At 49.4% G+C, this 26,851-nt stretch overlaps 2 protein-coding genes across 10 annotated transcripts in view; one reads left to right on the top strand and one right to left on the bottom strand.

The window, feature by feature from the left end:
- The window catches only part of TXNRD2 (thioredoxin reductase 2), a 51,720-nt gene extending 45,262 nt beyond the window's left edge, over positions 1 to 6,458 (bottom strand). For 5 of the 8 annotated variants that reach the window (XM_047098276.1, XM_047098275.1, XM_047098281.1 and 2 more), the window contains exons 1-2: positions 6,260 to 6,458; positions 2,126 to 2,194 (exon numbers count right to left, since the gene is read on the bottom strand). In XM_047098276.1, coding sequence (XP_046954232.1) covers positions 2,126 to 2,194; positions 6,260 to 6,368 — 178 coding nt within the window. In that variant the 5' untranslated portion in view covers positions 6,369 to 6,458. Of the gene's footprint in view, positions 1 to 2,125; positions 2,195 to 4,095; positions 4,201 to 6,259 lie in introns of those variants that run through there. The other 3 variants (XM_047098277.1, XM_047098279.1, XM_047098280.1) reach the window with 3 other exon arrangements.
- COMT (catechol-O-methyltransferase) lies at positions 6,392 to 26,581 on the top strand. 2 transcript variants are annotated; one of them, XM_047098285.1, is made up of 5 exons: positions 6,392 to 6,475; positions 20,571 to 20,850; positions 21,620 to 21,813; positions 22,172 to 22,303; positions 25,732 to 26,581. In XM_047098285.1, exons 2-5 carry the CDS (start codon positions 20,571 to 20,573, stop codon positions 25,930 to 25,932), a joined length of 807 nt encoding a protein of 268 aa, XP_046954241.1. In that variant the 5' UTR covers positions 6,392 to 6,475; the 3' UTR covers positions 25,933 to 26,581. The 2 variants fall into 2 exon arrangements, with proteins under 2 accessions (XP_046954241.1, XP_046954240.1); XM_047098284.1 differs by lacking the exon at positions 6,392 to 6,475 and adding an exon at positions 7,825 to 8,344.
- The last annotated feature ends 270 nt before the right edge of the window (positions 26,582 to 26,851 follow it).

Raw genomic sequence — 26,851 nt, 5'->3', positions numbered from 1 at the left:
AATGTCCACCTATAGGTGACTGGCCCAACATCATGTGGTGCATGCAAACAACAGAATACTAATCAGTAATAAAAAGGAATGAACTCTAGATGCACACAGCATCACAGATCAATCTCAAAATAATTATGCTATGTGAAAAAAAGCCAGAGAAGTAAGAATACATGCTGCATGATCTCATCTTGTATAACAAGATTTTAGAAAATGCAAACTAATCTGTAGTAAGAGAAAGCAGATCATTGGCTGTCTGGGGATGCAGCAGAGAGGGAGCAGCAGGAAGGGGTTCCCAAGGTTTGAGGAAACTCTGGGGTTTGTTATGAGCTGAGTCACGTCCCGTCAAAATTCATGTTGGAGTCCAAACCTCCAGAACCTTGGCATGTGACCTTATTTGAAGACAAGGTCTTTATAGAGGTTAGAATTGAGACCATAGGGTGGGCCCTACCTACTCCAATCTGACTGGTGTCCATATAAAAAGATGAGATTAGGACATAGACACATGGAGGAAAGACCATGTGAGGACACAGAGAAATGACAGCCATCTATAAGCCAAGGACAGAGGACTCAGAAGAAACAACCCTGCTGGCACCTTCATCTCAGACTTCCAGGCTCCAGTGAGGAAATACATTTCTGCTGCTTAAGCCATGCAGCCTGTGGTTCTTTGTGACGGCAACCCCAGCAAGCTAATACGGGGGGGACGGACATGTTCACTAGCTTGACTGCGGTACTTGGCTTCACAGGTGTGTACGTATGTCAAAGCATCAAGTTGTCCACTGTAAATATGTACAGTTTAAGTCAATTATATTTCAGTAGAGCTATAGAAAAGCACAATCATCCACAGGGAGAGATGCCACTGTTGAGAAAGGCAAAGACAGACCTGGGAAGTGTTGTGGGTTAACAGAGATGTGCCTCTACAGATAAGACACTAGAGTGGACACGACATCCAGGGCTTTCTTCTGCTATAAGACACACCACTGGGACAACTGTCTGTATGCTCTGTTTCTTGGGGTGGCTCTGTGGTTCAATGGGATGAGGACCTCGTGTCCCTCTGTGGGCCCCCAAATCAGCTGGGAGACTTCCAAGGTTCCTGCCCTCCACTGCAGGCCAGCACCCTCCTCTGCCCCTCAGAGCAAGAGCAGTGGACAGCAGATTTCCTTTATGCCAACTGTGATTCTAAAACCCAGGATCTGATATCAGAGAGCTGTAATTAAATGGTCAGGGTGGCTGCTCAACTCTTCATGTTTTGGGCACCATTTCTCTCTTGTCTTCCCCTCTCCCTCATCCACATCTGTCTCACCTGCCTCCTTATCATTTAGACAGACAAGCAGACTGCCAGGCACTCCTAAAGCAGAGAGCAGAGCCCCCAGTGAAATGGTGGCCATCTGTTCCGCATCCAGATTAGTGGTAAACTGCAACACGAGGTCTCTGGATGCCTCTGGGTCCAGCCCTTTCACTCAACACATCTTTACTGAGCACCCCGGGGTGCCCAAACCCATCTGGTTAGACACGGACAGCAGAACAAACCATGATCTCTGTGGGACAGTGCCAGGGCTAAGAACGAGGACAGTGGAGCCGGGAGCAGGGACCAGATGTGTGTGGAAGGGGGTAATTCTACCCTTGGCAGCAAAGACTGAAGGAAGATGAGTGAGCCCCACAGCTAACCAGGCTGGTGAAGACCAGGCCAGACCAGGCCAGGCAGACAGCCAGGGTGAGGCGCAAGGCCAGAAAGACCTTCGGGAAGCAGTGAGGCAGCCAGGGGCTGTAGCAGAAGAGTGAGCAAGGGTGTGGGTGGTGGGAGACATGTCAGATGGGTGGGGACAGCTCCCATGAGGCCTTGGGCTGCAGCCCAAGAGGGCAGGCTCAGACCTGGGTGTCATCCTGGCTGCTGGGAGTTGCACAGACAACTCGGGAGCGGCAGGGAGCAGGGCAAAATGATGAGGCTCTTGGGGTGACCCTGCAGGATGTAGGACCCCAGAGACCAGCAGGCCAGCTACAGAGATAATGCATTCTGTGCATGGCCACTCAAGGTGCATCTCCACCTAGCTACGAGAACAATGCAGCCCTCTCCAGGCGTCCCTGAAAGCTTGGAGCCCCCACCACACTGGCAGGATACAGGGCACTGGACACATACCTTCCTTGGCACAAGCCAAGCCGCCAGATCCCCCGCCAATCACCAGGAGATTGTAGTCCTGCCTCCCTGCTGGAGAAAGGAGAGGTGAGAAGAAGGGTCAGGACAAGTCTGGGATATGGATCCCATAAGATACGATGTGATTTCCAAAGGGCAAACAGCTCTGCCCAGTTAAATGTGGTATGAGATCTGTTTTATAGGATTGGAGCCCCCATCCTGTGATGGTCTGGGGTGATAATGCATCACACATCGAGGCAGAAGGCAACGATGGTATCCATCATCAGCACAAATCCTGAAACCAAGCAATGCCAGGTGAGGTTGGTGAAAGGTGTATAATTGCCTTTGCAACAACAATCAGGTCAAGAAGAAGTTGCTCTGAACTTCACGCTCCAGAACTGCTCTGCTCTGCTTCAGAACTGCTCTGAACTTACACGTCACCCAACATTCTAAGTCAGACACGGGATTAAAACACTCTTCTTGGGGGGCACCTGGGTGGCTCAGTCAGTTGAGCGTCCAACTTCAGCTTAGGTCATGATCTTGTGATTTGTGAGTTCAAGCCCCACGTTGGGATCTGTGTTGTCAGCTTGTCAGCACAGAGCCCACTTTGGATCCTCTGTCTGCCTCTCTCTCTGCCCCTCCCCTGCTCACACTCTCTCAAAAATAAAAATTACCCCAAAAATTACAAAAACGAAAAATAAGAACACTTTTCTTGAGTGTGTCTTTCGGCTGTAACAGTCACCTTTTGTTCTGAGTGAGGAAAAATATAAAAAGCAATCCCTGCATCGGGCAGCACACCCTGGCCTCTCAAAGTGCCTAGTGCACTGTGGGCCTTGGGGGAGAAGTGACTCTAAAATGCCTTTTGGGCTTACCATGGCGTCACCTTGGAGGCAACACACAGCCCACTCCCACGCCCGGCACAGAGGGCCGCTCACATCTTTCCTGCCCTGCGGAAGACATTATCTGCCCCTCTTATGCAAACTGCTGGCATGGAAAGCAAGCAAGGGACAGTCAGAAGTGGGGGTCATGGTGAGCAAAGGAGTGAGTCGGGGGTAGGTGAGAGTAGGTGTGTCCTTAGGTGTGGCCGGCTGGTCAAAGCTCTGACACAGGGCCCAAGATGGAGAGGCCCGGCACCAGGCACTGGCCTACTCCCTATAGAGAAAGGAAGAAATAACAGAAAATTATTAGTATGTTGAAAGGCAGAGGAGGTCAGACTGCTTTCAGAATGTCTAGTGCTGGCCACTGCTCCTGGGTGAAGCACAGGATCCTGTGATCAAATAAGGGTCTGCCACCCAAGGCCAGTGCAGCTGGTCACACTGGAACCTGAGAAGTGAAAACACTGCACCTGCCTTTGTGGCCACCTTGACCTTTCTGGTGGGCAAGGCTGTAGAGAATACTCCTGAGGACTGCATCCCTCAGGGACCCTGGCTTTGTAGATGTCCCACAGACAGGGGTCTAGAACCTATGCTTTGCAAGGACACAGGAGCTCAGTTGAGCCTAGAGGAGGCCCTGGCTTGCAGCTGGTGAAGTTAGGGGAGTCACCACCAGGAGCTTGTGTCCAGGTGCTTGGATGGTGCCCTGCTACCAGACTGTCCTGTGGAGACGCTCCACTGCACCCACCCCAAAGCCAGGCCCACCCCGGGTTCTGTCCAGCAGGTGGCATTTGAGGGCACCTGTAATGTGTGAGAGGGGCACATGGGATCGAAGGGAGCCACAACTTGGTTCAAACAGCCAGTCCACAGTGAACCTAACTCCAAATTCAACTCAAGGGCTCTAAAGAGGTCTAAACTTTGTCAGTTATTCTGGTGGCTTTGATATGAGCCCAAAGAGCTGAGGACAGACTGCTGGCTGGAGACAAGCTACTGCTGGGCTGCGATGAGCACACGCCTGCTGGGCAGGGCAGCGTCTCTCCAGCTGCCCCGTGGTGAACAGGGGGAGGGGAAACACTAAGATTTTCCCCAGGAGAACACCCCTACCTTCCATTGCAGGTGCTGGTGCTGGTCCTTCCTGCTGACAGAACAGGTCCCTGCAAGCTCCTGGTGTCCCCAGCCCCACACTGTGTCCCCTTTGCCTGCTATCAGCCAGAGGGCAGGGCAACCAACTGGCTGTGTAGATTGCGGGCTTATCCTTGTTTTGCTCTCCCTGCCTGCTGTGCACACCCAGGAGCCTCTCAGTCTGATAAACCTGTGAAAGAGGTCAGCAGTGGAACTTTCTGTAAGTGTAGGAAATCTTCCTTTAAACATGTAGGAGGGTTGGGATACCCTGCCAGGGGGAAGGACCCTCAAGGGCCTGTAGGGCGGATGAGGTGGGTACTGCTCTGTGGGGGTTACCTGGAACACACCTGTGCACTCTGGTGCCCTGGACAGTCTCATAGCCTTCCTTTCCCCACTGCACATTCAGGGCTCAGCCCCAGAAAGGTCTGTCTCCAATTTGTTCTGAGTCCATTGTCCTTTAATTTTCTGTTCCCCCTCTGAACCAGAGGCCTGGCCCCCAGCAAGTTTGACAAGGCTGAATGAATGGTGCACTGCTCTGGGAGGGCAAGCAGAGGCTTTCCTGTGTGTCCACAGGCACACTGACCACTTCAGGGGACCACCTTGGGAGTCCCTTTGTGACTATTCCCTGCATCGTGCATCCTTCCTGGTAACAGGTGTTAGGGGACAGGTGACAGCAGTGTCATTCTGGTTCCTGTTCAGGGGTGGCATGGGCCACCCCCAAGCCTGGGATGGGGCAGGTGCCTTCCTGCTCTCAGACAGAAAGCTGCAGTTGAGATGGAGGAGGAGGCTCAAAATTAGCTCTGGGCATCCTTGTTGGGGGTTGGCACTGTGCCCAGGTCCTGTCAGCTCCTCATCACTGCAGCTAAGCTCTAGCTTTGGGGCTTCCTTCCCCTTGCTGCCCAAGGGTCATGGAGGCAGAATCTTTTCTGTTGCCCAGGTAGAAACAAAAAACTCCACTCCAAGGCCACCCCATTCTGCCCTAAGGCCAAGGTTACAGTGGCCAGAAGGGGCCCTGGGCTCGTGGCAGCAGCAGCAGCAGCTCCTATTTATGCATCTTTTACTCTCACCAAGTGGGGTGAGGGCCCCACTGCACAGCTGCGTTTAATCCTCATGAACATCCCACCTTACTCATGCAGCAAGGAGTCTTTCAAAGATGGGGTATCCTGGCCAAAGTCCCAGGGGTCAGCAAAGCCACTCTAAGAGCAACTCCATCTCCCCACCTCCCAGGCCTCTGCAGGGCCACTTGATCCCCTAGGCTCCCTAAGGCCACACAACTTTGCCCATCTACACATGCTGTCAGCTTCATTCCACTGCTGGCAAGCACCCTGCTGCTCTTCCTCCCACAGCCACCACCTCTGAAGGAGGCCTCATCCCTTCCTTTCACAGGCCCCTCAATGCTGGTTCCCCATGGGGAGTCATCCAGGGACAAGGTCTAGGAGTCGGTCACTGTGCAGGCATGTGGTGGGGAGATGTCACCACATGTGGGACTGGCCATGCCACCATGGCAGATGTGGTGGCACTGTGGCCTGCTCTGGGGACCCTGACCTGCAGGCTGGGTGCCAACCCTCCTGTAAGCCCCAGCACGCAGCCCCTACTCTGGAGCCTGGGGCCATCCCTTATGCCTGGTGTACGGTTAATAACCTGGTTTGGTTAATGATCCTTGGGGGCTCCAGGAGGACTGGCCAGGGATTGTCTCCTCCCCAGGGCACCTGCACAGCACTGTAAGCAGTGAGCCCATCAGTTTGGAAGTCTCCCGTCAATGATTCTAAGCAGTGCAAATACTGAGCACCTGCTGTGTGTGGCCACTAGCGACTCAGGGAGGAGGTGGCCAAGTCTGACTAATGGGGTGTGCAGGTGATGGCGCCTGGTAACTCAGGAGGTGAGTCACAACCACCATAATCACCAGGACTATATACTTGGCTGGGGGTGGGGCTGCAAGCACAGATCATTTCACCCAGCAGAACCTCCAGCGGCGTCCCGCAGCTGTTTCCCCATCTGGAAGGGGGATTGGAGAGCCTGGAAGCCTGCAGACTCCTGTCCCAGCCCAGAATGCTGCCCGCGGGGACACCCCCACGTGGGCAAACCCTGGAGGACGCCCCCCTCCTGGACGACCCCCGCCTGGCGCAGAGAGCCCGCCCCGCCCTACCTGCGGCTCCCCGTGCCGAGCCCCGCACCCCGCCCGCCGTGGCCTGTGTCCGCCACCGGAAGCGCCCGCCGGGTCCCCGCAGCGCAGCCGCCATCGCCATCACCGCCATAGCCACGCGGGGCCTCTCGGGCGCCCGGGGCTGTCCGCGGCGCTGCCTGCGCCGGCCTGGGGCGGGTCCGCCTGGCCAAGGACGCCGCCGCCGCCGCCGAAGGCGAAGTGAGTAAGCTGGCGGACCGCGGGGATCCGGCCTTGGGTGGGGTTCTACGGACCCGGGACAGATCTGACATGGGGTGGGTGGGGTCTCCGGACCTCTGGTGGATCTGATCTGGGGTGGGGAGGGGGGCTCTTCTTCGACCTGGGGCGGACCTCATCTGCGGTGTGTGTGGGGGGGGTGGTCTCCGGACCTGGGGTGCATCTGATCTGGGGTCTGTTCTGGGGTGAGGAACTCCGGATGCGGGGTGGGAAATTAGGATGCCTGTGAGAAAGGATCCGACCTTGGGTGGGAATCTCTGGACGGAAGGGACTGTGATACCAGACTGGGTTGAGGGAGTAGCAGATCTGTGTTGGAACGGGAAGATCCGACTTGGGGATAGGGTTCTAGACAAGGATAGGGGATCCGGCCTTCTATAGGGATCTAGACCTCAAGATGGGGCTATCTCCCGGGGGGAGTGCTTTGACTTGATGGGCTTGCAGAGGTCACACTTGATCTTTGAGCTGGGATCAGACGCTTGGGAGTGGGAGATTTGTGGGTGTCAAGGCCTGGAGGAGCTCAGTGACAAGTTTCCCCCTGGAGGCCTAATGGGCTGACCCCTGGGGTACCTCCAGGCTTTTCCTTTCAGGGAAATGGCTGCCATGAGGGAAAGGAAATGACTGGAGCCCAACACTCCAGCAAGGGCTAGGTGAGGGTGGTGTGGCCCCATCCCCATGTGAGAATGTTGAGAAAGAGGAAGTCACTCCAGAATGGACCTGTTATACCAGCCTTTCAGTTTTTAAAGTCAGGGACTTTTCTTGACCAATTGCCTGGGACTGAGCTTCCCTGACTGCCTACTGCCTGCTGCCTCCCAACTCCCAGAGGTGCTCTGAGGAGCAGTGTCGGGCCTAGTGGGGAGAGAAGTGCCATAGACGAACACAGCTGGTCACTAGTTACAGCAGTAAGGACAGATTTTATTCAGTAACTACCCACAGTAGGGGAAAGAGCTGAGCTCCATTCAGATTTGTTCAGAGGCACTGGGCCTTTCAAAGGAAGAGTGAATGAGTGGGGGAGGGGGATGGCAGGAGTGAGTCAGGGAAGTGAGAAGTTACGAAAAGTGGGAAGAGGAAGCTGGTCTGTGTAACACCCATTTGGATGTGCTAAGTCATGCTTATGAAAGCTCCCACAGCAACTTGGAGATGGAGCCCTATCCTCAGGTGTTTGCTGGAACAGTCACTTCTTTGGGAAGCCTGGAGTTTTCTCTGGCATGCACCTTAAGGGGGCTAAGGTCATGCTAAGGATGCAACTTTGAGCTGTTAGATGCTATTTAGTGTTTGTTCAAGTCTTTATAGGCCAAGGTTGAGGCCTAGTTGAGAAGAAGGCTCAGAGGAGCCTGGATAGAGTTTGGTCAAGGAAAGAGTCTTTGGCAGGTCTCTCCCTCTTGTTAAAGGAAAGAAGAGATGTTCTTTCTGCTGAATAATATAAGCCCATTTCCATTTGATCACCTTTTGTTGAACCATCTGTTGGAACTTGCTAGTAGAGGGTACTTGCTGGATGGTGCCAGTGATCAGGCATTTAATGAGGGGCATTTCTATGGGAACAGAAAGAAAAGCAAAGATTAAGGGTTGGAACTGACCGTAAACCTGATTTTTGAGTCCCACAGATGGCCAGTTGGGAAGAGTTTAGACATTGACCCCTAACATCTCTAGGTTGTGGAGTGAGGACCATTGTGGAAATCCGGTGGATTTCCCAGTTTGCAGTTTTGAGTGTTTATGGTCATATAGTATAGACATCAGTGTCACAGTCAAGATTATTTCTCCAAGCAGAGCATGGAAGATGTGGGAATTCCCATGGACTTCTGAGTGGCCCATGCAGCTGCAGCTCCAGGAATGAAGGTGCACATACATGATTTGTTGTGTGATGAGCTCTTTGAGAGTTATATCAAATTGTCTTCCTGCTTCAGCATGCGGGACTCTTTCAGATCCTGGAGGAAAAAGGGCAGCAACAGGACAACTGGATTCCCAGGAAGGGTCTGGGCAGTCAGGTTTTAGTTCTCAGTGATGCCAAGTCAGGAGGGAAGGGAGAAAAATTGGAAACATCAATTTGGAGAATTGTAGTGAGATGCTGAAGGAATCTAGAAGAGCTGAGGGTTGGGTAAGGGCTGACAAAATATGTAAGATGGAAGAATGCAGTCCAGTTCATAGGTAGTATAGTAAAACCTCAAACACAATAAACAGGATTAGAATCTGATAACCCACAAGTTTGTATTATTCTTTTCCATTGAGATATAACATTTCCCTCTGCAGCCACTTCCCTTTTTGATCAAAGATAATCACACAAAGATTATTTTTGTTTACAAAATAATTCTGGTCTTGTTAAATTTGGCCTGATTATTTACATAAGTGCAGCAAAAATGGCAATTGACCACATAGGCCTTGTTAAGTTTGCTTTGTGGAACTTTTTATGGGGAATCTCAGATTGGCATTTTAAAAGCCTTTCAAGGCTAGGAAGCCAAAACAAGAACTCACTATCAGTTCACCTGTAGATTTGGGTGAGTTCCTCTCTACTCAAGGTCCCCCAAGTACCTTAGGGTTCCTGGGTCTGCCAGGAAGGGATGTTCCTTACTCACCTTGGGAGTAAGGCTAGGATCTTCTGTAAGCCAAGTACAAGCCTGGTTTTTTCAAGAGGGCTTTGTAAGCACTGCCTCCTTGTAAAATCAACTGTAGTTCTCAAAACTGTCTGGTCATGTCTGATTCCACGCGTCATTTTCAAATATGACATTCCTTGGTTATATAATCAGCCTTTTCAAGTTATGTCCTATCACAAAGAGGACAGGTTCTTACTGAATCTATGCAAATAACTATATTGCCATGAAAATAAGAATACTTAATAATAGTTCCCAATTTTTGGAGAAACGGAGAAAAAGATAAATGCTTTGGTTTTGTTTACAAAACTATTAACTTGCTGGAGTGTTACGACTCACAGGTAGCTTAAGAGAAAAAAGAAGGGGCGCCTGGGTGTTTCAGGCAACTGCCTGAATGTAGAGTGTATGACTCTTGATTTCAGCTCAGGTCATGATCTCACGGTTCGTGAGTTTCAGCCCTGTGTTGGGCTCTGTGCAGACTGTGCGGAGCCTACTTAGGATTCTGTCTCTCTCTCTCCCTCTTTCAACCCCTCCCCTGCTTGCTCATGCACACGCACCCATGCACTCAGTCTCTCTCTCTCTCTCTCAGAATAAATACACTTAAAAAAAAAAGTGGGTTTTTTTTGAACTCGGAAAATAGAATACTAAAGAGCCAAGAATATTCCAGACTAAAGTCATACAAAATTATAATCATCCTTTATCAGTTTATTCTGTTCCATGTAGTTAATTCTTGTCCTGCTTGATCTTGGTTAGTTTCATGAGCCCATCAGTTTCTCCACTAGAGCTCTGGAAAGCCTTACTCAGTCCCATAACATTTCAGAGTTACTGAAGCAAGGCCATCAGAAGTCTGTACCCCAGGTACCTGTCATATTCCTTACCATGGATCTTGGAGACAGTCCCTTCCGGTTGAAGACAAACCACTCTGGCCTGTAGCTGATCGCAAATGCTTTTGCAGAAGCAGCAGAGCGAAACAAAAACTATCTGTGGGTGACAAAGACTTAAATAGCCAGGGGTTAAAGAGTTGATGAGAATCCCTTGTAAAAACACCACCACTGGGGCACCTGGGTGGCTCAGTCAGTTGAGCTTCCAACTCTTGATTTCTGCTCAGACTATTATCCCAGGGCTTGAGCCTTGGGACTCTTTCTCTCTCCTTCCCACTGCTCCTCTCCCCTGCTCACGTGCCCACCCTCTAAAAAAATTTTAAAAAAAAATTTTTTTTTAAGTTTATTTTTGAGAGACAGAGCATGAGCGGGGGAGGGGCAGAGAGAGAGGGAGACACCCAATCTGAAGCAGGCTCTAGGCTCTGTCTGAGCTGTCAGCACAGAGCCTGATATGGGGCTTGAACTCACAAACTATGAGATCATGACCTGAGCTGAAGTCAGATGCTTAACCAACTGAGCCACCCAGGTACCCCTCTCTAAAAAAATTTTTTAAATAAATAAATAAATAAATAAATAAATAAATAAATAAATAAATAAATAAATAAAATAAGTAAAAAACACAACTGATAATAAAACTTGGTCATTTCTATAACATCCATACCATATTTACTGGAATTATGACTGATAATATCATACCAGGACATTTCCTGGTCTCTGAGGGTGCTGGCAAATTTATAGGAACTTTATATGATTTCTGACATCCTTATATTAATAACATCTATTCATAAAAACATCATTTTTGGAAGGTTGAGCCACATGTTTTATCTGACAGTGCCTTTCAGGAAATCCAACAGGTCAATTAAAATTAATTAGTTTGGGGCGCCTGGGTGGCTCAGTCGGTTAAGCATCTGACTTCCACTCAGGTCACCATCTCGCAGTCCGTGAGTTCGAGCCCCACGTCGGGCTCTGGGCTGATGGCTCAGAGCCTGGAGCCTGCTTCCGATTCCGTGTCTCCCTCTCTCTCTGCACCTCCCCCGTTCATGCTCTGTCTCTCTCTGTCTCAAAAATAAATAAATGTTAAAAAAAAATTAAAAAAAAATTAATTAGTTTAACATGTCTTTTTTACAAGGTGAAAGAACAGATCCTTTGAGATCTTCCAGAGACCCTCTAGGAAAACCCAAAGCGAGCTTGAAATCAAGAAGATCACTTAGAATTTGATTTGGGGAAAGTAGAGTTGTCAAAAATGTCAAAAGGTTTGCATGCTTGACTAAATAGGATCCCAGGTCACTATGAAACAATATTTGGTTATTTACTTAACCAAAGTGTCAATAAAAGAATCAAAAAGTAAATATTGGAGATAACATGATTGTAAAAACAAAAACAAAACCAAAACAAAACTTGGCTCTTTGGATAGTGAGAAGACCAGGTTCTCTTAAGTAATCAAGAACATGGTAATAACACAAAACACAAGAAATTATTTTGATAAGATAGAGGATCTTTATTTCCTCAAAAGGTAAAGATTGGTAAAGATTACTCAAAGGGTAAAGAAAAAGCCTTTTACAATTTCTCATTAAAAGCAGACCAGTGATTCAAGAAGTTTTGTTGCTTTAGCAGAAAGAAAACCAAACTCTAGTTTTGCATGAGGATGTTATTGATAGTAAAGCTCATTTCAAAAACTATATATGAATCCATTTAATCTTAGCCAGCTTGGATCTCATAACATAAAATTCTTTTTACCACAAATTTTATACAACTTTCTATATCCATTCAGGTTTTTGTCCTATACTTTCCCCTTTTGAAAATGTAACTCCAGGACAAAATCACTATCCTTTCCTTAACAAAAACAAATTATACATTCTTTGCATACTTTTCATGTGAAACACATCCTATTTTTCTCACATTCTTTGTTTACAAAGTTGTTTCCCTTCACTCTTATTGTTTCTAGTAGTTGTTTTATTTTCATATGATTATAATTTTTAGCCATTTGCAACATTTATTTTATAGATAAAGCAAGGAAGTAGATAATTGTGAATTGTCAGCCATACACTGGTATTCTGTAACAGATTAACAAATTTTATGAATATGCCATTTTGTAATCTGTAGAGGTATATACTCTGAATAGTACAAATTTTTTTAACGTGGCAAGAAGAACATACTTATTAACAGACCCAAATATCATTAGCCTTCTGTACCATATAAAAACAAGAAGTCAAGAGTATAAAACTTAAACTATAATTAGTAATGAATGTTCCAGCACTTTATCTTATGTAAAAATTATTTAGATAGTCAAAGAATATGTATTATGTAACCTAACTTGGCAAAACTCTAAGGCTACAAATTACCAGAAAGATTTTGGAGACAGTTTTTAGGCAGATACATATATATGTGCGTGTATGTATATATATTTTTTAGCAATATATATATACATATTTTTTTAAAGTAACGTCTTAGCCATGTGTGTACATATATATATATGTGTGTGTGCGTATATATATATATATATATATATATATAACTTTAGCCATATGTTGTATATATGTATGTATATATATATATATATATATATATATATTTTTTTTTTTTTTTTAAGCAATCTCTGTCCCCAGCATGGGGCTTGAACTCATGACTCCAAGATCAAGAGTCACATGCTCTACCAAATGAGTCAGCCAGGTGCTCCTAGGCAGATATATTATAAAGCACAATAATTGTTAAAATAAAGTTTGTCAGAATAGGGACTTAGTTTGATGAAAATCAGATTTATCATTTGTACAATCCTAAACCTTGAGTAGATAGAATATTAGCTTATTTGACTAGGAAACCAAGTAGAGTAAAAATGTATGTTTGTGAGACACCTGACTGGATCAGTTGGTGACTCTTGATCTCGGTGTTGGGGGTTCGAGCCCCATGCTGCATATAGAGATTACTTAAAAATAAAATCTTAAAAAAATATATATGTTTGCATTCCATTTAATATTGATAACACTAAAGATACACCTGTTTCATTAAATCAACAATATTAAGCCAGTCTTCTGTCATAGATTACTCAAATTATGTTAACCTGAGAAACAGTTGAGTTGGTTCTTATATTTCTGAGAGTTTTGGGGAAGATTTAGTTTATATAAGTACTTATTTTTCTCTAAGCGAATTAGGATAGAACTACTTTAAGGGATTTTATAAATTAATTTGGTAATATCACCTGGAGGTAGAGAAATACCATACATACATACACACATGTATGGACGTACATACATACTTACATACATAAACATACAGATTCAAATAGAGATCTCATGGTTTTCATTTAAACCTTTTAGCCATGCATCAGGCATAAATACAATTATACCAAACTCACTAGTTTATATAAGAGTTGGACCTTATGTTTCTGGCAGATAGAGCAGGTTAGTTACCTGTTCAATAGGAAGGCTAAAGCTTTTCACCAGTGTTCACGGAGGAGGCCTTTAAGATCTTTTTGCCCTGATATATAATCTTATGGAGGCCATGTTTGTTTCCAGTTTGCTTTTTTTTTTTCAACCCCAGTGAGTTACTTTGTAACTCAGCAAGCCCTGTGAGTTACTCAGTGAGTTACTCAGCAAGCCCTGAGTCCTTTGAGAGCCCCCAGTGGGGCAGGGGGTCTACATGCCAGTAACTATGGGAGCTGAGGGGCTGGAGGGAAGGGGAAGGTATGGCAGGGTGGACTGGGAGGAGGAGGGAGGGGCTTGCAGGGGTCATATCAGAGGATGTAAGGTTGCTGGAGGGGGAGCAAAGGTGGTAAGCTAGGAAGAAGAGTGGATGGAAGGGAGAGGTCTCAGAGGAGCCACTAGGGGAGATCAGCAGTTTCCACGGAAGCCATTGAAGTTCCAAATTATCCTTAGTAAAGTCATGCCAACAGGAAAGGAAGCAGACAGAATTAGCACCATGGTGGCATATTGTTAGCAGGAGTGCAAGAAGGGGGTTTCAGGGGGCACCTGGGTGGCTCAGTCAGTTAAGCGTCCCAACTCTTGATTTCGGCTCAGGTCATAATCTCATGGTTTGCCCCACATCGGGCTCTGCGCTGTCAGCAGAGCCTGCTTGGGATTCTCTCCTCCTCTCTGCCCCTCCCTCTGCTCACGTGCATGCTGTCTCTCTCAAAATAAATAAATAAACGTTAAAAAAAAAAAAAAGAAGAAGAAGGGGGTTTCAATCTACTGAGAAGCTCCTATAGGAGGAGCAGGATCAACCAGAGAGACAAAAAGGCCTCCCCAGAAGCCAGGAAGGACTTCCAGCCCAGGAGCTACCTTCTGGAAGCTCCTCCCACCCACCCTCCAGAGTATATTCAGAATCATAGAATCAAAACCTGTCCTCACTGCTGTAATGGACATTTGTTGGGAGCACTGGATCAGGAGTCCGAATCGCTACCAGACTAGTGAGCAGTGAGCAGCAGACCAGAGATGGGACAAAGGTCCCTGTGGGTGCTGCCATCCAACCTTTGAAGAGTGAAATGGGGAGTCCGTGTTCAGCTTGTACCCAGGGGCAGGGCTGAAACCACACAGTTGCTGGGGCTTGCTGATAGTGCCCATGAGCTGCCAGAACTTCCCCAGATCCCAGGCAGAACGGGATCTTGGGCTCTGTCCTGTAGGGCTGGCCTTGTGGCAAGTGGCCAAGTATGGCTTGGCCATAATAAGGAAGGTTGGGGGGTGGGTGTTATTTTTGACATCTGGGGAAAGAGGTCTAAGAGAGGGACGCTGCATATACACTGTAGGCCCGTTGGAAGGAAGTACACAGGGCAAGTGGACTCTGCTGTGATAGGAAGACCCCTTCCCCTGCCTCCAAGGACCCCGAGTGTACAGGCAGGCGTCCCTCCCTGGTGTCTATGCAGCTCCCCACCCGCTACACTCCCCCCCCCCCCCGGGGGGCAGACAGCTGGAGGGTGGAGACAGACTCCTGAGTGCCTGGGTGCCCCAGGGAGATGAGAGCAACAGTTGTTTTTCTGGATCTTGCTTCCTTACTGGGGAATGGCACGTCTCTATTCCTTTTTTGGAACAGGGAGGGCCACAAACAGGGTTGCCGGTTTTGTCTTCCACTGTTTTCTTTGGACTGTAGTAAAACATACAGAAGTCAAAATTTGCCATTTTAACCTTTTCAATGCTACAGTTACACAATTCAGCGGCATTAACTACATTCATCTTGTGTACCCGTCGTCGCCATTTCCAGAACTTTTTCATCCCCCCCAACACAAACCCTTTACTCATTCAACAGTTCCCCCTCCCCCACCCTAGCCCCCAGCAGCTTCTATTCTACTTTCTGTCTCTATGGATTTGCCTTTTCTACTTATTTCATGAAGTGGAATCACACAGTGTCTATCCTTTTCTGTCTTTTTTTTTTTTTTTTACATGATGTCTTCCGAGGTTCATCCATCCATGTAGCAGCATGAATAATTGTCTCATTCATTTTAATGACGAAGTACTAGTCCATTGTACGGACACACCACATTTTGTTTATCCATTCGTCTGTTGATAGATGGGCTGTTTTGAATAATGCCTCTATGAATATTGGTATGCAAATATCGGTTCAAATCCCTGCTTTCGGTTCTTTTGCGTATGTACCCAGGAGTTGAATAGGTGGTCATATGGTAGTTCTATATTTAACTTTTTGAGGAACCACCAAACTGTTTTCCACAGCAGCTGCACCATTTTACATTGCTGTCAGCAGTGCACAAGTGTTCCAGTTTTCCCACATCCTCACCAACGTTTGTTGTTTTACACACACACACACACACATATCTTTAAAAAAATTTTTTTTAACATTCATTTATTTTTGAGAGACAAAGTGAGACAGAGCATGAGTGGGGAAGGGGCAGAGAGAGGGGGGTACACGGTATCCAAAGCTGGCCCCAGGCTCTGTGCTGACAGCTCAGAGGGCTCAAACTCACAGACTGTGAGATCATGACCTGAGCCGAAGTCAGACGCTTAACCGACTGAGCCACCCAGGCGCCCCCATATGTATATATTTTTAGAGGGAGAGTGAGAGAGCACATGCAAGTGGGAGAGGAGCAGGGGGAGGGAGAGAGAGAATCCCAAGCAGACTCCACACTCAGCGCAGAGCCTGACACAGGGCTCAATCCCAGGACCATGAGATCATGACCTGAGCTGAAATCAAGAGTCGGATGCTTAACTGACTGAACCACCGAGGTGCTCCTGTTATTTTCCGTTAAAAAAAAAGAAGAAGTTTTTTTTTTTTTAAATAGCTCTCCTGGGGTGCCAGATTGGCACAGTCGGTTAAGTGTCTGACTCTTGATCGCAGCTCAGATCATGATCTCACAGTTCATGAGTTCAAGCCTTGTTTCGGGCTCAGCGCTGATGGCACAGAGCCTACTTGAAATGCTGTCTCTCCTCTCTGCCCCTCTCCCGCTTGTGTGTGCACATTCTGTCTCTTTCCCCAAGTAAATAAATAAACTTAAAAAAAAAAGATAAAAAACAATAGAAAAGAAAATAGCCATCCCAATGGGTAGTATGAAGTAGTATCTCATGTGGTTTCGATTTGCATTGCCATGAATAATGATGTTGGGTATCTTTCCATATGCTTACTGGTCATTTGTGGATCTTTGGAGAAATGTCTATTCAAGACCTTTGTCCATTTTCTAATTGGGTTGTTTGTCTTTTTGTTGTTGCATTGTAGGAATTCATGATTTGCAAATATTTCCTCCCATTCTATGGGTTGTCCTTTGGTTCTCTTGATAGTGTCCTTTGATGCTTTTAATTTTAATGAAATTCAATTTTTTTTCTTTTGTTACCTGTGTTTTTGAAGCCATATCTAAGAATCCATTGCCAAATCCATGGTCATGAAGATTTACTCCTATATTTTCTTCTAAGACTTTTATAGTTTTAGCTCTGAAAGTCAAGTCTTTGATTTTCAGTTAATTTTTGTGGTGTGTGGTAAGAGTCCAACTTCATTCTTTTGTAGGGGAATTTATTTGTCCCAGAACCATTTGTTAGAAAGACTGTTCTTTCCCATTGAGTGATCCTGGCACTCTTGTTACCAAATCATTTGATCATGGCACCTGAGTGGCTCAATCAGTTATGCTTCCAACTCTTGATTTCAGCTAAGGTCATGATCTGTCAGTTGTGAGATTGATCCCTTCATCGGCCTCTGTGCTAGGCCTGAAGCCTGCTTAAGATTCTCTCTCCCTCTCCCTCTGCCCCTCCCCAACTCATGCTCTTGCTCTCTCTTACAAAGGAAAGGAATGGAAAAGAAAGGGAAGGGAAGGGAAGGGAAGAAGGAAATAATTTGATTATAGATATGAGTGTCTGTTTCTCGCCTCAGTTCTGTTCTGTCTATATGTTTATCTTATGCTAGTACCACACTGTCTTAATTACTGTAGCTCTGTAATAAGTTTGAAATTAGGAAGTATGAGTCCTCCAACTTTATTCTTTCTCACAATTGTTTTGGCTATTCAGATTCCAAATGATCTTTCGAATGGATTTTTCTATTCTTGCGAAAAATGCCATTGGAATTTTGATAGGAATTGCATTGTTTCTGTAGATGACTTTGGGTGGTATTGACATCTTAACAATACCAAATCTTGCAGTCCATGAACATGGGATGTATTTTTGTTATGTCTTCATTTCTTTCATGCCCTCATGATACTAAATGTATCATCTATGGAGGCCTTATAAAGCTTCTTCAGTGAAACACTGAAGCCCATGAGCAGCTTTTCTTTGCCCACCACTGCCCTGAGGTCAACAGCCATGAGAGACAGGAATCCCAGGATCCTGCATTGAAGTTTTGCCTCCAGCCCTCAATGTAGTCAAGAAAGCATGTATGAAACTGTGCTCAGTGAGCCACTTCAGAACTTACTTTATGGCCTGTTTGAACATACATAAAACAGAGAGGATCTGAGCATGCCATTTGGCTTCCATACCCTGGCCTTTTGGCCAGGGTTGAGTTTCCTTTATCCTCCTGATGATCCCTCCTCCCCTTGTGGTGGTTTAAAGTCCCATCATTGTGCTTTCTGTTTGCATGTCTGTTAGGTAACCAGGACTCAAGGTCAAAGCCGAGCCTCCCTTCAGGTGTGGCCCCTCCCTGTGCCCTCCTGTCAGCCCTGAGGAACACAGTGCTGTGCAAAGTTATGAACAGACAGACCTAGAGATTAGAGACTTAAAAGCCAAATTTTTAACAGAATTCAAGTATTATGGAGATTGAAATTTATAGTTTATGACTCCAGGGTCCAGCAAGTAATTGATTATTTAAGTGGAATATTACTTCTTATTTTTGATATATATTTCCAACCTTTATTGGATATTTTTTTAAATACAGAGAATAAAACAACATGACACATTATATCATCACCCAAACACTACTATGAGTATTAATAGGAATGCTAACAAACACAGATGTGTGGTTAGGAAATCCTAAGCAGTGGAAAGTTCTGGCTCCTTCAGGCTGCATGGGCCTCCCCTCATCGGTCCCTGTCATCTGTCCCCTAGAAAAGAGAAACTCTGCCCTTATCCACTGTACCCACCCCCCACCCCGTGTCCCCTCATCTGCCTCCTGGGTTATGGTGCATGCTGCCCTGCGGGAGCCCTTTCCCAGGGTGGCCCCTGGAGCTATGGCAGACAGAATACCCGATTCACACTTTCTGGCATGGTGGGACCCAGGGCACACTGCAGGCAGGGGCACCCCACTGTGGTGCCAAGACTTGCCATACCTGCTCTGGACTTTGGGCCTTCTGGTGTAATCTGTGTATTTGCCCTCTTGGCCCCTTTTTCTCTTTGGATCATCTTTTTCTCATTGATTTGTATGTGTTCTTTGTAACTCGCTCTTGGTCTTCTATGTCATTTCCAAATTTATAGTTATTTTCCTGGGGAAATATGGCTTAAGCAAAGTGGTTCATTCATTTCTCCTGCTTTTCATAAGGGACAGATGCACATCCTGTCATAACTTGCAGGGCAGTGCTGATGAGGACCAGGGAGACTCTCCCTGGTGTCCCTGGCCGGGTGACACTGCAGGGGACCTCTCACTACCTCTTTGGGGCCTTTTGCTCTCAGAGGATGGAAAAGTGAAGTGCTGCCCTAGTGGGCAGGGCTGGCCTTTGGGAAGGGGCACAGATATCTGGACCCTGGTCATTTTTAGGCTACAGTTTCTGTTGGTGTTTATCTAAAGGCAAACAGATTCTGCACAAATGTTATCTGTCTTGCTGCTGAGCTCAGAGAAGGAGCACACAGACCCCTCAATCGGCATGGAGGGCAGGAGCTGGCTATGAGAGTGGCTCTGAAGGTCAGGGTAGCACTGGGAGCAGAAGAGCAAGTGTGGGCCAAGGAACCGGGGCCACTGCATGTGCATACTCCAACCTGTTGCCAATACATCCACTCTGCCTTGTGTAAATAGGCCACATGGCCTATACCACCGGCATCTGGGTGTCTACACTCACCTGGGGCAGAGTCTCAGCTTCCTGTTCATCCTCTGCCCTGTTCTCCAAGCCACCACTGTCTCCTCATGGTCCAAGGTGTGGGGGTTTGGAGCCCTCAACGGTCCTCAAAGTGCTCTTCCCACTGAGGCCCTCAGTCTGCCTGCTCTCCCTGATGTGCCTTTCCAAATGGGAGCTTCTGGGAGTGCAGAGTCCTGTATGGTGGTGGCTGTGGTTCAGCAAGCCTTTCCTGTGAATAATCTGTGGCAACCATGGGCCCCAACAGAGGCTTCCGTGTTCCTCTTTATTTTGTCCTTAACCATTTTATAAGGGGTCTGGCCTGAAATCTCAGCATCTACCCTGAATATCTTGAACTCTGCTCTGTGCTAATGAGGAACCCAGGGCTGAGTGGCTCAGCCTTGTCTGTGTCTCCAGGGCCCCACCTGACTGGGTCCCGAGCTACCTGCCTAAAGGGTGGCTTGCCAGGGGAGGTTGTGCCACACTTGTTGTTAGTTGTCTGATAGAGCTGGCATGTCTCGCTTACCTATGGTATAGGCGGCAGGACTGGCCTTCATTCTGGGACAGACACATGACATGTGGCCATCCCTGAGGGGAGTGGTGAGTGAGTCTATGCCCTGAGTGCCTGGCCTGGGGACCGCCTGTGTTCTTACCTGAGAACTCACTTAAAGGGCCACACAAACCTCCTGAACTGTTCCTGGTGTGAGCACCCAAGGGAGCTGCACACAGGACAGAGCCTCCCCTGTGCCCACCTCTGTCAGAGCAGCAGCTGACCCAGGCTGTCTGGGAAAGCACCCAAGGAGGAGAGCTGTGATCAGCAGGTCCCCAGGCAGGATGGCCAGACATACCTACTCTGTGCACCTGATGGCACAGCCCTGGGGGCAGGAAGCTGTTTGGGGGCAGAAAGGTCTGCATTCCCCTGATGTTGAGATGAGCCAGGCAACTGGGACTCATAGCTAGCTTCTTGAACCCTGGGCCCCCATCAGCATTGGCAGTACCCCCAAACTGAGGAGAGTGTGAGGAAGCCAGGAGGGGCAGGTCTGCAGTTGACGCCAGGGTGGTTTGAGCTCCAGAGCTGGCTGCAGGGCTTCCAGGCTAGCCACAAGGCACTGAAGCCCGCTGCCTCCTGCCTGGCTCTCTGCCCTGCCCCTTCTCCCCCCTCTTTCTCACTCCACCCTGTCCCTACCCCTTCTCAGATGCTGGAGGCCCCACCCCTGCTGTTGGCCGCCTTCTCATTGGGCCTGGTGCTGCTGGTGCTGCTGCTGTGCCACTCCTACTCGGGCTTTCTCCTTATCTGCTGGAATGAGTTCGTCCTGCAGCCCCTCTACAACCTGTTCATGGGCGATACCAAGGAGCAGCGCATCCTGCGTCATGTGCTGCAGCATGCGGTGGCCGGGGACCCACAAAGTGTGCTGGAGGCCATCGATACCTACTGTTTACAGAAGGAGTGGGCTATGAATGTGGGTGACAAGAAAGGTAGGCAAGCCCAGCCTGCAGGTAGCAGGCCTGGGAATGGAGACCCCCGATGGAGGAGCGCAGCCTGTAAAGGAGAGGCCTGTTATCACCCTGTTTCTGGATGCTGGGGTAGTGGCTTGTCTGGAGCCTGGAGGCTGGAGCTGATCCCACCCACCTTCCTTGGCCAGGGGCAAAGGCTGTGCAGAGACCCCAACACCCACATCGCTGTCCTCGTGGGGAAGGAGGGACGTTTGATAAACTGCCTGGGACCCTTCCTTGCCCCATACCTACTCACCTACGAGTTGGTGGTAGGCCTGACACTGGCATGCCGTCTGATGGAGCTGGGTGAAGGTGCAAGGCAGGCAGTGGGTTCCTGGCTGTCCCTGCTGGTCATGAGGGTGTACAGAGCTCCTTGGACTCTGCCCAGCGCAGGCACCAGGGCCCCCTCCTGACCTTTGGACTCCAGCCTGGGGCACAGGCATGTGCTGTGCTGCACTCCTGGGAGTTGGGCCCTCATGGGCAGGGTGGGGTGAGGGCTTCTACAGAGGGCAGCTCTCGTCTAGGACGAGTTGGGGTCAGCCAAGAATCATCTGAAAGAGAGGGACCAGAGTGTGCTGAGACCCAGAGGCCTGAGGGACCCTGGGAGTTTGGAGAGTGTGTTTAGTGGGACAAGGGGAACAGGGAAGGCAGGCATCTGTAGGAATTGATGCTCAGTTTGGAATGAGCAGGTCCAAGACCAGGAGTGGGTCACTTCCCTCTGCCTGTGCTCACCCTCTCATCTGCCCCGCAGGCCAGATCTTGGATGCAGTGGTGCGGGAGCAGCGCCCATCGGTGCTGCTAGAGCTGGGGGCCTACTGCGGCTACTCAGCCGTGCGCATGGCCCGCCTGCTGGAGCCCGGGGCCCGACTGCTCACCATTGAGCTCAACCCTGACTACGCCGCCATCACCCAGCAGATGCTGGACTTTGCAGGCCTGCAGGACAGGGTGTGTTGCTGCCCCAGGGTGATAAATGTGGACACTGAGACACCAGGGGTCAGGTGCAAGGGGGGAGGGGAAGGGTTTGGGTCGCCCCAATGCAGTTCAAGGCCACATTTATCCTGTTGTGCCTGGCCTCATGGCACCTCCTAGGCCAGGCTTCACGGAACCCCCAGCAGCTCTGTGAGGGAGGTCTTGCCACCCCACTCCACAGAGCAGGAAACTCCCAGGCTGTCCTTGGAGGGAGGGGGGTAGAGTGGAGACTTATCTTCCCAGAACCCCAGAGAAGACTGGTAAGGACACTTGAGTGTCCAGGAAGGGTAGCCTGTCCCATTTGGGTGTGGACACCAACAGAGTGCCGTTCCAGGTAACCGTTGTGGTCGGGCCATCCCAGGACATCATCCCCCAGCTGAAGAAGAAATACGATGTGGACATGCTAGACATGGTCTTCCTTGACCACTGGAAGGACCGGTACCTGCCAGACACTCTTCTCCTGGAGGTGAGCTCTGCACCCACCTGGTCCACATGGGCCTCAGTGTTGGTGGCTGGTGCAGGGGCCGCCCCAGGTGGCCCTGGTGGCACAGGTGATTTGGGCAGACCCACCTGAGGTCACGGAGCATGGAGGGCCAGAGGAAGCCCCAGGGGTGGTGTGGAGATGGGAGGAAGGTGATTCTGGGCAAAAAGCCTCGGCTAGGCCCGCTAGGTAGCCTGTGCAGGGGCGGCAGGGAGGGGCGAACACTAACAGGGCATTTCCTGCCCATTTTCCCCAAAGGCTCCTTATTGTGCATCCCCCTGCACCCCTATCTCACCATCCTCATACCCCATCCCATACCAGCCCTTAACGCTGCTGCTTGGCCAGCCCCAAAGTGGTGACCAGGGAGGCTGCCTCATCCCCAGGTAGGACCCTGGATGGGCTATTAATGAGCTGACCCACGAAGCTTAATATTGATGACTGCTACCTTGTCTGTCCCAACTGGGCAGTCAAGATCACACTTAGTGGCTACTTGGCCCTCCACTGAGAACTGGGGAGGTTTTGCCCCACCACGGCCTCCCCACCTGGAGGCCAGCATGGAAGGGTCCCATGTTGTCTGTGTCATGCTAACCCATCTCAGCTCGCACAGGGGCTGGTCACTCGGCCCAGGGAAGAGAGGCCATGAGCATGGTATGCATGGCCATTGGAGCCACGGCTGAAGGCTGGGCAGGACCTTGCACACAGTGAGTGGTTCTGGAGCAGGCATGGAGGGCCAGGTGCCTGGACGCAGCAGGAAGGAACCAGCCCTGGCCTGGGGTCTATGAGGGCACAGGATGTTCTGGGAATGTGGGCCAGAGCCATGTGTGGAGGGCCTTGAATGCCACACAAAGTGGGGACATGAGGGGCTTTAAGCAGGTGAGAACAAGGTTAGATCTATCCTCAGGAAAGATCCCTGTTGGGGATAGTGGGGAGAGATGGCTATAGAGTGGGTGGTGCAGAGACCTGGAAACCTCAGGGAAGGGCTGAGAGTGGGGAGGGGATCCATGGCCTAGAAGTTGGACCAGTCACCTGCATTGGCTGAGATAGGTGGTCAGTGGAGGGATGTCAAGAAGACCCAAGGCCCAGGAACCAGGCAGCTGTGGGGAGCACAGCTGCCTGGTGGAGGCCCAGCTCCAGGCCAGGGGCGTGAACCTGGAAATCTGGTGTGGAGGGCAGAGGCCAGGCAGCCAACCCAGCTGGGCCTGCACAGGGATTGGGGAAGGGATTTCAGCAGCTTTGGTGTATGTGATAATTACAAGGGCCTGCATTTATAGAAAAGTAGCAAATATTGCCATTTAGAAACTAGGAAACTAATAGTTTTCTCAGTGCTGCTTGTTCAAAGCTGGTAATTATCTCAAAAGAAAAGAAGTCATGAATTGGGAATGAATACTTTTTTAAACACACATTCCGAAGCCCTGCAGCTGGGCTCTGCAGGCCCTTGGTTTATGCTGGGTCAGCCTGGGGCTGCTGGCTGCTCTGAGGAGGCCCCACTGCCATGTCACACGGGCTCTCCACAGGGCAGCTTGAGTGTCCTCACAACATGGCGGCTGGCTTTCCCCACAGCCAGGAATGGGTGACAGAGACGGAAGGAACAATAAGGGAGCCATCGTGCCTTGTATAACCGTCTCTGAAGGCATACACTGCCACTTCTGCCTCCTTCTCTTTGTTACAAGACAGTCACTAAGCCTGGCACACACCCAGTGGAAAAGGAACCACAGAGTTTAAAAGCACCTCAAGTACAGGCTACCTGGTCCTCTGAGGGCTGTTTCCTCCCAGCAGGGGTTAGCACAACAGGTTTGCTCAGACGGGGTGGGCTTCTCCAGGGGGTCTATGTCCTCCATCAGGAGGCGTGATGTGTGGTGAAAGGTGGGGTAAGTGCTGCCATTCTCTCCCTTCTGACCAGTTTCTTCAAGGATGGGTAGGCCCCAGCACCCTCCAAACACGTCCAAAGCTTCTTCCTTTCATTCCTTCTTTCATGGTCAGCTCGGTTTTTAGTGTCTGATGACTTGTCCCAGCTGGGGCCAGCAGTGCCTACTGAAGTCAGCTCCCGAGCAGCTCGACCCCACATATGAGGCTCAGAGCCCTACTCCTGGCTCACCTTGTCCATTTCCTGCCGGAGACCTCAGCTCCCCTTCTAGGGCCTGGGCCGGGGTGCCTTCTCCCGGATAGCTGTTTTAGGTTTTTCTGGCCAGGATTGCTAGGGAGTTTTCTTTTTAGAAGAGAAAACGCTCCATGCCTCACAGTGGTACTTTCTGTTTAAATTCTGGCTCATGGATTGTCCCTAGCCTCACTGACCTCACAGCTGTGTTTTCCACTCTGGCCAGAGGACCCTTGGCTTCCCCCACAGCCCACAGGCTGAAAGTGACTGTGGTCACCACCAGAACTGAGACCCTTGTAAGACTCTGTCCTAGGGCACATCCCTGGAGGTGTACAGAGTTAAATCCCCATGTTTTTAAATCACTTAGAGATGCCCATTGTGTGTGGTCCTGCTAGCAATTTGAGACACTCCTGGGGTCACTTTGATTTTGCTTCTGATGTTTGGCATTGCTTTTTTTTTTTTTTTTTTTAATTTTATGATCGTGTGAAAAAGAAGCTCCATGCTTCCAAAGTTAAATCTAGGACAAGGCAACTGGTGTGACCCATTGCCCTGGTCTGACCCTCTTCCACAGGCAACCATTTCCTCTCAAAGTTTTTTTCTATTGTTTCCTATATTCTAGGCAGCCCCACCCCCAGCTCACCATCCTGGCTGGGTCCAGCTGCTGCTTCTTCCTTCTGTAGAGCCCAGGCCCAGGCATTGGCAGAGATAGGGTGTTCAAATGCCAGAGTTTGGGGGTGTCCAGGGCAAACCCCCAAGAGGCAGGCTTCTTGGTGGGGATGTCTGCCCTGCCTCCACCCCCATCCCTCCAGGGTCACCCTCGTCAGGCATTAGGACCTCCAGTGACAGCTCACAGCAGCCCGTGCACTGGGCACCAGGCATCTCACCTGGAAGAACCATGTGTTCCTGGCACTGGGTGACTGAGGGCCCCACTAGCCTTGAATCAGTCCTGTGGCCTGAATCCTGGCTCCACTGCCTCCTCCATTTACTCATCCAGCTAGCATTATTAGCCACTGTGCATGCCCCATGTTGTTTTAGGGGCTGGGGATGCAGGACCTAACAAAGAGCAAAAGATTCGCCCTCACAGAGCCACATTCTGGAGGCAGGATTTGTGCTCAGCACAGCCCTTTCTTGGAGTGGCTGCTGCCAGGGAGGAGATGGAAGGCAGTGGGGAGACCCTCATGCCAGGAGCTGACTCCAGGCCAGACAGAGGCCAGTGTGTGGAGCCTCCACCTGGCCAAAAGCACCTAACCTCCCCATTTGTGGTTGGTTTGATGGGCACCTGTCACCCTCACCCCTTCCCACCATCTGTCCCCTGCAGGAGTGTGGCCTGCTACGGAAGGGGACAGTGTTGCTGGCCGACAACGTCATCTGCCCAGGAACACCAGAATTCCTGGCATATGTGCGCAACTGCAGCCGCTTTGAGTGCACACACTTCACCTCGTACCTGGAGTACTCGACAGCAGTGGATGGCCTCGAGAAGGCTGTCTACATGGGCCTGGATGGCCCAGCACAGCCTTGACCACCCACCCTGCTCCAGGCTCCCTTGCCAAGCTTGGTTATGAAAAGCACAACAGATGTACTCCCGCCAACCCTGCTTTTGCAGTTCTGGGGTCTGTCCTCAATGTAGCACACTTGAGGCTTGTGAGGCCAAAGCCTGCCTACACTGGACCCTCTGCACGGCGACTCTGGGCTGTCACCACTGGTCCACCCTAAGTGCAGCCAGCTTACCATGCAAAATCACTGCAATACATCTGGAAAGTACGTTTGTAAATACCAATCAGGACAGGTGGTGCCTGTGATGGTGTCACTCACTCCCACCAGCATTTTCGATCAACTAGGTTTCTTACATCGACAGGTCCTCAGGCACTGACATATTCACCAGACATTGGAAGTGGGGGGGGGGGGGAAGTTGGGAACATTTGGAAACTGTTGGGCTGTGCACTCAGTCTGTCCTTCAGGTCTGCCATCACCAGGTGGCAGCAATGCCTCAGTGATGGCACTGTGCCCAACAACTCCTATCCACTTGTGATTCCTGCATTCTTTCACCTTCTTGTAAAGAATGAAACACAACTTTACTAACATCAGCTCAGTGTTAATAATCCTATATGTCAGTATCACATTTAAAAGATGCTAAAAGAGAAATTAAAAATCTAAATATTTAAATAAAAGAGATCAACTTAGTGCTTCTTTTTAACTGCTGCCCTGCTCCTTCTTTCCTGTGGTGCCATCAACTCTGGCACCACACCCAGTGTTCCCCTTCACTAGATGCTAATGCTGGCCTGGAGGCTCATGTGGCCAGGCTGAGGGTACCTGTTGCATCCCCATGGGAATGTCCGTAGGCTGAGGTGAGCCCCCATCTGGAGACTGTCCCGGGAAACTGGAACAGGGCACTTGGTCAGCCTGTGTGTCCATTTCTGACCAAGCAGATACTAGGGAAA

This window comes from Lynx rufus, unplaced genomic scaffold (genome assembly GCF_022079265.1).
Source record: "Lynx rufus isolate CCGP_SWC_20201006 ecotype Redwood Valley unplaced genomic scaffold, mLynRuf1.p SCAF_45, whole genome shotgun sequence".
Lineage (NCBI taxonomy): Eukaryota > Metazoa > Chordata > Mammalia > Carnivora > Felidae > Lynx > Lynx rufus.
Note: the sequence above shows the minus strand (reverse complement) of the source record. Positions and strands in the feature narration are given on the sequence as shown.